Source organism: Sinohyriopsis cumingii, chromosome 18, assembly GCF_028554795.1.
Source record: "Sinohyriopsis cumingii isolate HCF-2022 chromosome 18, ASM2855479v2, whole genome shotgun sequence".
In the NCBI taxonomy this organism is placed as follows: domain Eukaryota; kingdom Metazoa; phylum Mollusca; class Bivalvia; order Unionida; family Unionidae; genus Sinohyriopsis; species Sinohyriopsis cumingii.
Window position 1 is genome coordinate 61,205,009 of NC_142978.1, and position 14,611 is coordinate 61,219,619.

At 35.2% G+C, this 14,611-nt stretch overlaps 1 protein-coding gene across 1 annotated transcript; it reads left to right on the forward strand.

Annotated features, from left to right (window-relative positions):
• The first annotated feature begins 6,248 nt into the window (after positions 1-6,248).
• On the forward strand, positions 6,249-13,954 carry LOC149776768 (uncharacterized). Its single transcript, XM_089942092.1, has 3 exons — positions 6,249-6,361; positions 6,830-6,964; positions 13,666-13,954. The coding sequence occupies exons 1-3, from the start codon at positions 6,301-6,303 to the stop codon at positions 13,866-13,868; spliced, it is 399 nt and encodes a 132-aa protein (XP_089798218.1). The 5' UTR covers positions 6,249-6,300; the 3' UTR covers positions 13,869-13,954.
• The last annotated feature ends 657 nt before the right edge of the window (positions 13,955-14,611 follow it).

The window sequence follows — 14,611 nt, forward strand, 5'->3', positions numbered from 1 at the left end:
GTTCGGTTCATCCTATGCCGCACATGTGAAGCTCTTTCGATGGGAAGAACCGAATACTTCCAGAGCACAGGCGACGCATTGCGGCATCGTCAGTGTATAAATGCCTCGCCGTAAAGCTAAATCTTTACATTACGGAACGTCTTGTCAGTGAGCGGTCTGATTCACTCTGTTCTTCACATGAACAGGAGTAATGTCAGGAAAAAGTAACTGAGGAAATTGGGTGTATAATCCCGACCACGAGGCGAGAGTGAATCAACTAGTACTTCTTAGGAAGTATAACCCATAAAACAAATCTACAATACCATGGCAACAAAACAGGAACGGATATGGACTTTGAGTTATGACTATGGATTAAATCAAAGATAATATAACTCTTGACTTGGAATTTCTAAAGAAATAAAACCGATAAAACATACCATAAAACAAATCATACTACGTAACAGTAACGGATCAGGAACAGATAGGGACTTCGCTACAGGACTACATATAGAACTTCAAATAAGGTACTTCTTATGAAGTATTACTCATAAAACGCGACTCTTCACGGCGCCTAACCAAGAACACGATTAATAAACCCATGGAATATAACAACAGTGAGGTGGAAATGTAGATAAGTGATACAAATAGGACAGAAAAATATTCTAAACGAAACGAAGAAAAAAGGTGCCTGAAACAGGAAATAGAGCACCAAATTACTCAAGTGCTGAGACAACTGTATAACCCACAAAAACGAACTTTCACAATTTAACAACGACACAGAATAGGAACCAACAGTAAAACAGATTTCATGCATACAGAATTGCTGTAATATGCATTTTACCTTTTCTCTTTCTTTTTCTCTATCTTCCACACTTCTAATAATTTATTTTCAGACATGCAAACACCAAAACAAACACACATGCTGTTAGACACATTATTTATTTTATTACTGATATAATCATTCTGCCTGTAAAAACTACTCAGACCACTTTGAAGGATCTCAAAATTTTAATTTATATATTTACTACACTAAAGAAACTACCTTCTCATTTTAAACAGATTATAGATAGACTATAACACAAACCGAGATCAAGATAGTGCCAGTCCTCTCACAAAACTGGGACGAAACTCAAAAATGCAAACACACCATCTAACAGAGGACAAAATCCGACTTTGGCTATAGTCACTAATAATAATCAAACCTTAACAGGGAACGTAAACCTGACCCCTTCACTATGACAAAGTTAGGTGAGTACGAACCAATGTTCAAGCCTGCAGGGTCTAGGAATACAGTATTATCCCAGAGCTCTAAGAGAATAATCCACTAGGACTATGTCCACGGATAATCCTATTCTGATTGGTGATTGGTTTTAAGGAGTGGTAGGGAGCAAAGAGTCCTCCCAACCAGAAACTCTACCGGAATGTTAGTCAAGGGTATTACATTCAGCTTCTCGAATGAATCCCCAGAGAAACTTGTTTTGAGGAATTTACGGGCTCCAAAGGTCGTAAGTACAGACCAGGACCCAGTAGAAGGGATAACTGAAAACACATTGATAGAACAACGACGATCAACCCTAACAAAAACTACTTATTTAGCACTATTACTTTTTTACATCAACACTGCACGTCTGTCATGGGTGGGCAGATAAACAGTGCAAAACACACACATCTGGAAAACCAGGCTGTCGTCTCTTGACTTCAAACCAGCTTGGTGCTGGGGAGAAATGAGAGATGTCAACAAATACTTCAAGGACTTGCAAATCTTTAACCTTTAGAGGTATGTGAGTTATTAATTTTTTATTATGTATTAGTTATACCTATTGTACTACTACTTTTAAGTTTTTATATGTTCTATGTAGCTTTGGCTTACGTAGTATCATGCAAATATTGTCTATTCTTGATTGTGACTTAGCAAGAGATTTATATTAGCAATATATAAAGCTGCATTTTTAAGAAACATTTAGTACCCTAGGATTCTTGTCGGGCACGGTTAGGTTCATTTATGAACTTGTGTATTGTTTTGTAATTATTGTGGCGATAATGTGTAGCTTACCGTAGATAACGTCATTGCTTTTTATCATGTATGCCCGTGTCATGCATAGTACACGGTGTTAGATGTATTTTCAGCTGACCAGAGTGATCAGAGTTATCGGAGTGATCGGAGTCGACGTGGTACCAGCTGCAGAGCTAACCATATAAGTTGACCATAACAAATGTGAAGCTGAACCCTAGCATTCGTAGAGCTGAGTGAACAGTGTTGCACGTCGAGTAGGAGGTCATCGGGCGTTGCTGTCCGAGATTGGGGTGGGTGCTGATTGTTTGATTGACCAACTCCAGATACTGACTGCTTGATTGACCATTGTGACTGGTAGCCAATTGTACTGGTGACGGAGTATGTAACTCTATACAGATAATATTTTAGCCGTGGTCTAATCTCTGGGGTTTGTAATACCTAGTGTGTTTTTGGTACTGTAAAGATATTTTGTACATCTGTCCCTTTGTTTTCATCATTTTCACTGTCTGAGTGAATACATTTTTACTATATGAATATAATACTAGAGTTTTACTATTTGAGTAAAACACAACATTCTTTCGTTGTGAAAGCACTGTGAATCCACCCCTTGTCATTGTACTGTGTAAGGTCATTTATTTGTATTTTCATTATTTAGTTCGTGCGGATTTTGTTTATTGATCCAATATTTGGATATTATATGCACGTATCAATCATAATTCTTTTCTCATTCAGGTCATTCATCATTGAACATTGTATTTGTATTACCATCAAAAGTGTTTTGTTGTAAATCCGAAATCCCTTCCTGCTTTCTTCTTACATCGTGCTTTGATTGCATTATATTTTAATTTAACGCATTTTTTTTTAGAAATGCACCTTTATATTCACTTTGCTATCAGTGCTACCATTTTGACAGTTTTGCTCCGGGGAGGGACGATATATGAAAACTTTATTTTTTTCACATTTGTAAATCATCTTCAAGGCTAGTATGGTTGGGGTCAAATTTACGTACACATAGGTAAAGCCTAACTAGCGCAAATAATAGTAGTAGAAAACTGCCGCCGGAGTAATCAGCTATTTTGACCGAACGGTGTTAAGCAAAGTTCGCACAAAGAAAATTCCCCGAGCGTGAGCCGCCATTTTGAGGGAATGATGAACTGATGGACTTGCCGGGTTAAACAAAGATTACACTTTACCTTCTGTGATTTGCAGAGATGTCGCATAAGATGGGATAAGATTATATACGATTTATTTAACGCGAGCATTATTTAAAACAACAATTCAACATAGGCTATAATGAGGTTTTACGGACATCAAGATGTCAATTAAGTTTACTCGCATTTGAAGAGGTGTGGCTTTAGTGGGCAATTGTTATAATAAATCTATCAATACTCTATGTGCAATGGCATTACTATCAAAAGACAGGATTAAAGCACAAAATGGTTTGCTTAGTTGTAAATATTGTTTTCAGGAATTTAGTGAAATGGACTGGCTACCAGAACAGGTAAATCTTTCTTATTTACTGAATGAGAAGTATTCGTTAATTATTAAAAGAAGGGACACGATTCATATGTATTGCTTAAAGCGACAATTTGTAACATTATGTATTTTGTACGTGAGTATACAACTCATTAAACCATTACCAGAGAGAAATTCAGACTGTTGATATATTCTATCATTGCTAATGTGTTTGATATATTTCAAATTTTCGCTAGCATATATGTTATATTGTGAAGATAGACTTCTTAGATTAATGAACTAGCCCTGTTCAATAACAACCGACAAGTATTCGTTGACAAAAGCATGATTTTATTATACAGGGCAAGGTGATTTTTCTACATGTTTTGCCTGTGGCATACAGCTTCGTCTTTGCGAGGAATCAAATGAGTCATGGGCATGACATAAACCTTGGTCACCCATTTGTTCTACTGGAAAATGATTGGCTACGGACAATTGAAGAGCAATCATAAACCAGACTTGAATACGTAGGATAGCACACAATACTGTCAGAGCAGCTTAAGGCAAAGTTCTAAACTTGATTTTATAATTCGTTTTGGATAATATCCTTAATCGAATTTAAGAATTGAAAACATCGACACAACTGCTGTTGATGACACGATGACAGACTTTACCTGCATGATGCGATTAGACATGTTAGAATCATCCTCAAAGTGTTACAATGTCCAATTAAAATGGATGTAAATCAAACGATTTTAATGGTTTTCTACATGAATGTAAGACTACCGCCATTAACATATTTTGGAAGTAGTGAATGAAACACAAAAACACATAAAAACTTTACGAGCATGTTACCAAGCTCTATATTCCTCACGGCTAGTTAGAAAGTTACAAAATAAATTGTTTTCAGATGAGCTGAGGAATAAAATTTGCAGAGCGAAGATTAGAATGAGCGTATTCTAAAATAGTGCTTGAAATGATACAGTTTGAAAGTTCACATGTGATGGTAAGATGTCAGATTATCGAAGTGAGTTTATGCAGTTTAATTATATTAGTCTTCCTTTCTGCAATACCAAAAAAAACTAAAGTTCTCCTAATCAAAAGTATCTTTGATCGACCGCGCACTCTTTTGAAAAACTATTTCAAGGCATAATGAAATAATAAATGAAAAAATAGATTAATACAATTTGCCACTCACGTGGATCATATAACGAGTGGAGAAAAAAAAATCTCTTAAAACTTCGATATGCCATGTCTTGAATATTTTTGAATAAGTTGTGAGAGAAAATTTTTATGGATGTAAAGTGAACTACCAATCTCAAGTTCTCCACGAATGTGTCAATAGTTGTACGCACATTGTACGGGTTGTTTTAGGGTTTAACGCCATTTTTCAGCACAAGATAAGCTATACATTGTGGATAGTCTAAATTGTTGAGAAAAAACCCCGGTAGAACCAGTGACCCACGAGAACCTACTGGCAAGCTTTCTCATACACCCACATTGGCCGAACCCGAGACTCGAACCCACGCTGACAGAAGTGTGATGGCTATGATCCGTAGCGGTGAGAGCTTTATACCACCCAGCCACTCGGGACCCCTTTCTACGGGTGTGCGGAAGCATATATATATATATATATATATATATATATATATATATATATATATATATATATATATATATATATTCATGATGAAGAATAACTACTCTTCTTTTCAACTGTATAGTTTCTCTCTTTGTTTCCTTCATATGAATAAAATCTGAACGATCCCAGTCTAAGTTGCAAATAATGGAGGTAGGGGTGGGAACGATATAAACATGAAGCAATCATTTGTGGTGTATTACGTTTTTAATAAATATTCTCTTTGAAGACGACAAATTCAGTCAACGTATTGACAAGACAAACATATGGCAGACAACACAATATCTTAATGGCCCCGATCTTATCTATACATGCTTTTATACAGTGAAGATCCAGTGGAGTGAGAACGGATAATATTCATTACTATTTTCGTATGTTGATTGACTGACTGGGATGACTACAGGTCATATTTATTAATGTACTTTGACACTAAGTGTCGGAGTGTGGTGAGAAGTTGAAAGTAGTTCATACTTACCAATGTTTTGATAAGGCAGATAATTAGCAAAATAAAGTGTCAGGTAGATTTGACGGTAGACGGATTTACCTTATATGAGCTTTATTGCTCTCTCATATATATCAAGCAATATCAAAGGTAACGCACACCATGGCCTGCGGAATGATGGTGTAAGCAGTTTATTTCGTCAGGTCTTTGTTAGGAATAAGCCTGCTCAGGAAAACAATATTTTTTGTCTCCGTTCTAGGAGCAACTGTAATCCCCTAATATCTTCAAAAGCATCTTTAAAGCTACAACGATGCTTATTGAAATGTGCTTGGGTCATGTATTTTGCGAGTTATTATCGTTATTATCTCCTATGGAGTTTGTATATATATATATATATATATATATATATATATATATATATATATATATATATATATATATATCATAACAAGTAGTCATTACAGACACATCTTAACATTCGTGTAAACGTAATTGACATGTTTATGCAAAATCTCTAGGATTCTCTCATTCATAACTTAGAAGTGGACTGTATAGTGTGACCTTTAAATAACCTCTTATTCATTCACCAATCCCTAAACATGGCGACTTACGCCATCGTTATTTTTACATAGTGTGACCTTTCTTTAACCTTATTCATTCAATACAGCAGTATGCTCTGACAGCAGTCTTTACTACTACTGACAGTGAAGAGGGACACAGGGAATTATAACTGCGTTAGAGTAGTGAAATTGTTTAGGTTAGCGTCACGTAATGGCAACAATTAGCATCACTTACATTATTTTATTGGGGACTGCTGTTTCTATTCAATCAGGTACTGCAAATCCTTTTGATTGATGTATTCGTTAAGCAGGTTATTTAGGACATGATATTTCTCAGCTGAAGCTTTATCGTTACTATCATTCAACATTCCCTGTCTATAATTGGGTTGTCTAATGCATTATTCAAGTAATAAATATATGTTTTTTATTTAGTATAAATAAGGAATTACATTAGTTCTTGATTTAAGTTTGATTTGTCTGACTGATTAAATTGATTATCCTACAACTTATTCAGTGTTTAAATTATGTACTTTTAGAGTCGGTATGTATGTGTGTATGTGTGTTTGTATGAATGTATGTATGTATGTAAAATTCAAGACAACAAATTTGATTTACACTATTCTCTATGTGTGATCTTTCTAATTTTCCTCCATAATTTTAGAAATAGTCTGTTGAAGCGAATTGTCATTTATATTGGGAAATGTTCGTGCATTTTCGTAATAATGATTGTGTTGTTGCAGCAAGTGCTATTCTGTGTTACAAATGCACGCCTTTGGACACAAACTGCAAGGACCCCTTCAACAAAAGTGCCGGAGTCAACACAGAGATTTGTCAAGGATTCTGTTTTATGATGAAGCTTGGAAGTTCAGATTCAGGTATGTGAGCGGGCTTGGTATTTAAATCTAGATTTGTCATTGCCCCGTTCATGTGGTGATCCGGTCCCGTGTTCTCGAGACCTTTTAGCACGAATCTCAAATCAGGTATGATACATGAAGAACATAAAGTTCCGTTAGCATTACTGGTTTAAGAGAGGGACTCGAGTCGAAGATTTTGTTACCCAATGTGGTCATTCTGTCATCTAATTTGTGCCATGCTACTTTAAAATAAGCACACAACAAACTAATAAATTCTGTTACAAAGGAATACCTGGATTGCATTATCGTAATTGCTAATAAAAGAAATTTAATCAAACGCCGCTAGAACGAATATTTAATGCCCTGTTAATTTCTAAAACATGTTTCAATGAGCCCCGTAATTATGCAGGAGATTAATTCCGTGTATCTCTGCATATCATATTGATAATGCATTGCATCTAAAGTGGCCTTTTATATATCATGTTGGTAATGTATTACATATATAATGGCCGTTGACATAGCATGTTGGTAATGCATTACATATATAGTGGCCGTTGATATATCATGTCGGTAATGTATTACAATTACAGTGGCCATTGATGTTCCGGGTGAGTAACGCCAAACTTAAGGTGTTTAAGGTAATGTGAATGTTTTGAACTGATTTAATTATTTGGACAAGTTTGAAATACTTAAAAAATAAATCGCTTATTCTTTTCCTATTTGTAATTATAGTAATGTGATAAAGGTGATTGTAACTGTTAGCATTAATTTGCAATGTATAGATTTTTGTCTATCGACACTTGAAATAGTATGGCTCAAAAACATTTTAATTCACCAAAATGATAACAGCATCTTTTAGCAAATCAAGAAAGTCCAATGATTGTAGTTTTATTTAAATTAAAGCGTAGGCTTATATATATATATATATATATATATATATATATATATATATATATATATATATATATATATATATATATATATCATCCGCTAGAATTAAAGCATCAGAGGCGCTCAGACACTCGAATCGAGTTAAGCTGAAAAATAGGTCTGATCAGCAGTGTACCTATAAGGAAAATGTTCGACCATGTGAGCCAACGGTATAGCGATTTTCTTTCTCAAAATTTTTTTTCTCCCCAGCTAATGCGTTCAAGAATAGATTTCGAAAATGTATTTGGGGCAAAATATTGTCAGATTCTCACGAGAAATGAACAAAAATATTAGCACTGAGATTAAGTTAAGGTTGTTTGTCCACCTTGAATAAGTTTGCATGGCAGCCGCTTGGCGTTTATTTCAATATGAGTCAAGTTGCAAACAATTTGACAGTCCCAGTGGCTACTTTTCCACTAAATATGTACATATTAAATATTTTTTTATAGGCCTAATCTGCTCTGTGTAGAGTTTCCCTCATGTTTGAAGCGTGGTTTGTTGTGACAATAAATGGGTGATATAACCTGAGAAAACGTTTTGTCGTGCAATAGTTTAAGGACAGATTTTTACATCATGTTACAGTCATAGAACCATATGCCTGATGATGATTTCAATGTGTCATAGAACCATCTGCATGATAACAATTTCATTGTATCATAAAGCCATTTGTATGATGATGATTTCAATGTAATGTATGGCATTGGGTGAATTTCCATTTCAAATGACGCGTGCAGTTATGTTGAATTTGCCAAATACTATGTACTGCTACTTTAAAGCATGGTTGGAGTAGCGACATTTTTTCTGTACATATTTCAACTCTGAGTTTATTTACATTTGAGGAAGGTTATTTTCTGTCTATATACGCTTGATAGGTCACATCTAAAAGTACACAGCAAGTACGTTGTCTAATACATTGAAGACATCTTCAGCAGGGATGTATTTTCGGATCAAAGACATGTAAATTATTAGAACAGACGGAATAATTATAATGTGCTTTTAATGTAAAAATAAAATGTAATATTCATTTGGTACTGCCACGATTCCCCTACGGTATTATTACTAACACCGGCGAACGACGGACAATTAAAGGATTCAATGCTCAGAGCCGCCAGCTCTCAAGTCTGACGGTCGAGGTGCATAATATGTAAAAATAATAAGTTGAAAGGAATAACATTTTAATAAACTATATCACGGTATTCCACAATTACAGGACAATTTTTCCAAGCAATTTCTTTCAATCAGTACAAAGACCTATCCAGATTGCCAGTTATGTCATCAAGCAAAATTAAAAGTGAGAGTCTTTCCTTCCCGTGTCCCTTCTGTGTTACTCATCTGCGACTTCCGCCTTGTATTCCAATTCGGTACTTCCGGTACGCTTGTTTCCATTTTCCGGCCCTGCGCCTTCGCACAACTGCCTATTCTTCCGTGCCCTACACGTCTTCTTCTCTCTCTAATTCTCAGGTGGTTGCGCCATGTCCCAGCCGAAAAGTGTCCTGTTTATTAGAAGGGAAGTACAATTTTGTCTCTCTTCTCAATCACACAAAAATCAACACACTCTCAAAGACCTTTCGTCAGCAAATGGCAATTAAATCATTAGGTCAGCTATCAACCTCAGATCTAAATACCACATACACGCTTGTTATATAATAAAGGCTATAACAAAAAAACAAAAATATCACATTTTCAGAGACATAAACACATATACTTTATTCTCGATATAGTAAACTATCAACATCAACAATATTCATACACGTTTTCCTACCTTACAAATTATAAAGATACATTCAAATATAAACATGCCTAATACTACGTGTACAAGGCCAACAAGGCCTAACTATGCGTAATCCACAACTATATATTCAAATACAAACAAGTACAAGTTCTAACAAAACTCACTATTAAATTCAGTTATGCACCACTGTGCAACATCGTAGCAGATTACACCATCCACTTCGCTTCTATCCTAACAACCTACACAGACGTTAGTCTTGAATATTAATAATTCGCTATACGCTACATTACGACATGTTGATAATTCAGCTATACATAGAAGATTAAATTTCTACTAAATTAAATGCACATAGTAATTCTTTTTTTTTCTTTCCTTTTTTTGGAGGGTGCTCTCACCTGTTTGATCTTCTCAGACGAGTTAGGGAGGTCATCCTGCCTTACGTGTAAATGTTTGCTATATTGCATATTTGGTTGTGTGGTATAATTTTTTTTTCCGTATATATATTTTTTTTGATAATTGTTTTTCTCAATCTAAACATTCATCATTTTCTAGAAGAAGAAAACATTCTTCTGCCATCCTTGCGTTTTCTTCTTCTTTCTGCCTTCTTCTTTTCTCTTTCCTCTTAATTCTGTCCTTTTCTTCTTTTTGATCTGCAGTTTCTGTAATTGCCGTTGTTGATAATTTGGGTATCTGCTCTTTCCTATTTTGTTTGCTTTGTGCCATTCTCTTTGATAATTGTATTTCTGCATCTTGGTCCTGTGCATTAGTATGTTGCTTTTGTTTTACTATATCTCTATTCTTTGTCATTTGGTTCAAAGTTAGATTTCCCTACTGTTTTAGTCACTATTGTTGTTGTTGTTTTTGGGGCTTGTGCCTTTTATTGTTTCTGCTGTTCCCATTGGTGGTTATTTTGACTGGTTTGCTAATGGGCGTACTATAAATCCTTGATATCCCTTCGGGTCAATCGAGTAGATTTTTTCAAGCTGTCTGGGTGTTGAACTTTAATTGCTATCATAACGGAGGCTACTCCCTTCACTCTATCTATCTCTCGATAATCCTAACATGTCTATCTCTTGGGCTCCTTTGTTGTACGTACATTCCAAAAAGATCCATTATTTGTTGTTATCCGTCTAGTTTTTAAGTGTTTTTCTAATTCCCTTATCTCTTTCTTTGCTCGGTGTGACTCCATTTTTTTCTCGTGCGCCACGTGCTTGTGAAGTTGTTTCCATTGTGTACGTACAATTTGTGTCTTCTCAATTTCTGATTTTTTTTTTCATCTGTATGTTTCTCAACTCTTCAATTTAAACATATGTGCAATGATTTTCAGGTATCTGATTCATAGCACAGTTTGCTTTGTACGTGCCATTGCCGACGATATAACAAGTAGTTTCAAGTTGATATAGAGCGCACCCAAAGTAGGTCTGCTCTCCTCAACGTACAGAGACTGGCTAGGTGTGATAGATTGATGTTCATCAGTCCATATTTATGTATAAATCTTACGACACCTGGTTAGGAATGTGAGACAGATTCGGGCAAAGATATCCCATCTCAGGAGTCTTTGTTTCAAATTTCGTCCGATTATAATAGAACTTCTTTTCCCACTATTTTATGAATCCACAATTTGCTGTCGGAGTAACGTGATGCTTATTTAGCCTAGTCAAAACTTGTACCGGTTCTTCCTAAGTGAATGTAACAAAATAATGTCTGGCTGCGTAAGAAACCCACCCAACATTTGACTATCTTAGTTCTGATTGGATACCGGTGGTCTCTTTAAAAACTTTGAAATGGGGTAGTAGCACTTACATATTATAATGTCGGGGTTTCCGGTCTCTAAGCCTAAGCCGACCGATGAAATCACTGGCTGATTGCAAAACAAACCAAGTTTGTCATCACCGCGGCAAGGTTCTCTTTGAATTAACCTCGAACTTAACTGTGACGATATGACTAAGTCACGGACAGGTAGTTTCTTTGTTTCAGAATCGGTCGAAAGTCGTAATATGATATAACACGTATTGACATTACCCAAAATACTTTGAATTAATAATTCTATCAGAAGACATTTGTAAACATGAGGCAGGAATTGTTAGCGAATTTTCTCACACAACGTGACAGGTACAATGCATATAGAAAAACCTAATTGCAGGTGCAAGACTTTCATTATTTGCATAGGTAAAGAATTATATAAATATGTCATGTATTATTTTTTCCTCTTTTAAGCGTGTGTATGTGTGGTTGAACGGCTGAGTACAACAATTGGTACCAACAATTTTTTAGATATGAACTTGGAATAAACTGTTTCAGAAAACATCTGAACATGATTTAATTATGTCCATACGGAAAATAAATTTACTCCAAGAGACTCAAAGGTTCATGAAAAAGCAAGAAACACAGCATATTTTGTATTTGGTGTGATGACATTGGTAGAAACTGCTACTGTGTATTAAGTATAACTTTTTGGGGTAAAGGAGTAAGAAATTTAGTAAGTCTCACAACAAAGCCTGTGCCTATCTCCAAAACATCTATAATATCAACCACCACCAAGATCACCTTCCCATCTACTTCTTCGGCATACATTCCAGAATTGATTAGGTTTCCTCTATTTTACCTTTTTTGAGGTGTAAATCATATTATTTTAATTGGGAATAATTATTTTGATTGGAATATCATCTTTAGCAAAGAAAGGTATATATTGATTGATCATGATGGCATGTTCTCTTTTGTCGGTCACTGTGTAATGATCTCAAGACACCTGCGATACCCACCGCCTATAGCAAACATTTAATGCACTTTAGCATTTCCTTCGTGGGACCGACTCCAAAACGAATTTGGTTCGAGCGAGTAGAACCATTTGAAAAGGAAATATATAGGCCTGTTCTGTGTAACATATCACGACAGAAATAAAATACACATGAACATGTATCTACTTAAACTTCGTAATAAATACATAGGTCAATTGTGTTAATGGGAAACATAATGGCAGAAATGGAATAAGACAGCAGAAATCGAGTTTAAAATCGGGCTTAACATCATTGTCAAAATATGGTTTTCAAAACCATTTTATTTATTTGCCGAATTGCTGGATCTATGATCAATTATATTTACTTTCTTATCGAACATTGTTTGAAAACCAAAGAAAACAAAATATACAAAATACTCTTAAAACAGTGACCGCCCCTTCCAAACTTTGTGCAAATGGCCACGTGGTATATCTTGAATACCCGTATTATGGACGAGGTATTCCACAGTATCATCATCCTGTTTTGTAAATGTGTGATAAATGCATATCCGCTGATGGACGATCTTTTAGAACATCAGTTGTCTTCATACAATGGTTGTACAGCTGGGTCTGCGATTCATATTTCAAGGTCACATATGTATCTAGTCGCCATTCAGTTAATGCCAGTTTATATGAACACCTGCTTGGCTATTCTCAAAGTATGAAATATTGCGAAAAAATGGACACCTATTTGACTATTTTCCAAGTTGAAGATAAAGGAGAAAAAACTTCGTCTCTTGGTTTTGTTCACTAATGGTTGTTTTGTTCTTCACATAATTGGGTCGTGCTTTACAAGCTTTTGCTACTTTAATGTCATGGTTTTACTCCGTATCCATCTATAATGGAGTCAGCAGTAAATATATTTACTGATTTTCGCTGGCACTTTGGGGCGGGTGGGTGTGAAATATATGGGAAAACAATATGAGAAAACTTTGTATCCGTGATATTTTATTATGTTTCTTATGCAAATTCACGGATGAATGTATGTATGTATGTATGTATGTATGTATGCATGCATGCATGTACGTACGTACGTATGCATGCATCCATGTAATGTGTGTATATATGTATTGGCAGGTGAGTAGGTAGGCATGCGTTCTTTAACCATCTAACTTGATATATAATATATCCGTCCCCAGGTATTAATCGATTCCTGGATCTTGCAGGCGGTAATTTATTTTAAAAAGAAATCCTGCATATATTATGAATGACTAGAACTGGTATGCATCGACACAATGTTGTCGTTAGTGCGTTCTCTAATTTACCAAATTTTCTGCATTTCAGAAATTTATCGAAGTTGTGTTGTCGGTTCACGTCCTGGGATTAATTGCGAACATATAACAATCAACGGGTACAGAAATCACACATGTACGTGCAATACTGATCTTTGCAATGGCGTACATCCGATTACAAATGGCGTACATCCGATTATAGGGTCTTTTATTGGCCTGGTTACATTATTGGTCGTCTACCTCGTCCTCTTTTGAAGAAAACAAAAGGAATCTGCCGAATGATCCTGAGCTAGATATCATTTTATCTTTCATGACGACTATTTGGCATATAACGTACATATAACTGGAGTGATACATATTCGTTAAGTTAATAAAGAAATTTGATTACAGTGTTTAGTTCGTCTTTTCGTTTATTAATTTTATCCATATTGTACTATTCATTCGAGAATTATTTGGGACTGTTTTGTTGTTTGCTTACATTGCAATTTATAACATTATGCCATGTATTGAAATCTTTTGTTTATGTGCTTATATGAAAGAGAAGTTTTAAAAACCGATTGGCTAGTTATCTCCTCGATTAGCGGGTAGAGGTCTGAGATATATGCACTATGAACCTCTTGGTACGTACGTTGTTGCATGTTGTAGTTGCTCATCCGTGTCATTCTTTTGCTTTGGCTCAAGGGTTGTATTTACAATTGCAAAAACTGCAATTACAGTGACATCATTATCAGTTAAGATAAAATGATATATTAAAATTCGCACTGATATCAAACTAAAGTAAATGTTATAAATATCTAAAAGGTATTAATTCCTTGAATAGGCTGAAATACCAACACATTGCAATTTAAGGTTTCGAAGAAAACAAAATGCTGATATAGATATATATGTAAGTGTTTTAATTATACATGTATTTGTTTTCTATTTTAACCGTACCTAGAAACAGAGCTTGCAGAATACAATGCATATACTTGTCTTGTTTTGAAGGAGCGATTGTTATA

Excerpts from the sequence above, each read along its gene's own strand:
- LOC149776768 (XM_089942092.1), top strand. The coding sequence starts at position 6,301 with ATGGCAACAATTAGCATCACTTACATTATTTTATTGGGGACTGCTGTT. Across the intron at positions 6,362-6,829 it reads TGCTGTTTCTATTCAATCAG|CAAGTGCTATTCTGTGTTAC; the intron begins GTACTGCAAATC and ends GTGTTGTTGCAG. Across the intron at positions 6,965-13,665 it reads GCTTGGAAGTTCAGATTCAG|AAATTTATCGAAGTTGTGTT; the intron begins GTATGTGAGCGG and ends TCTGCATTTCAG.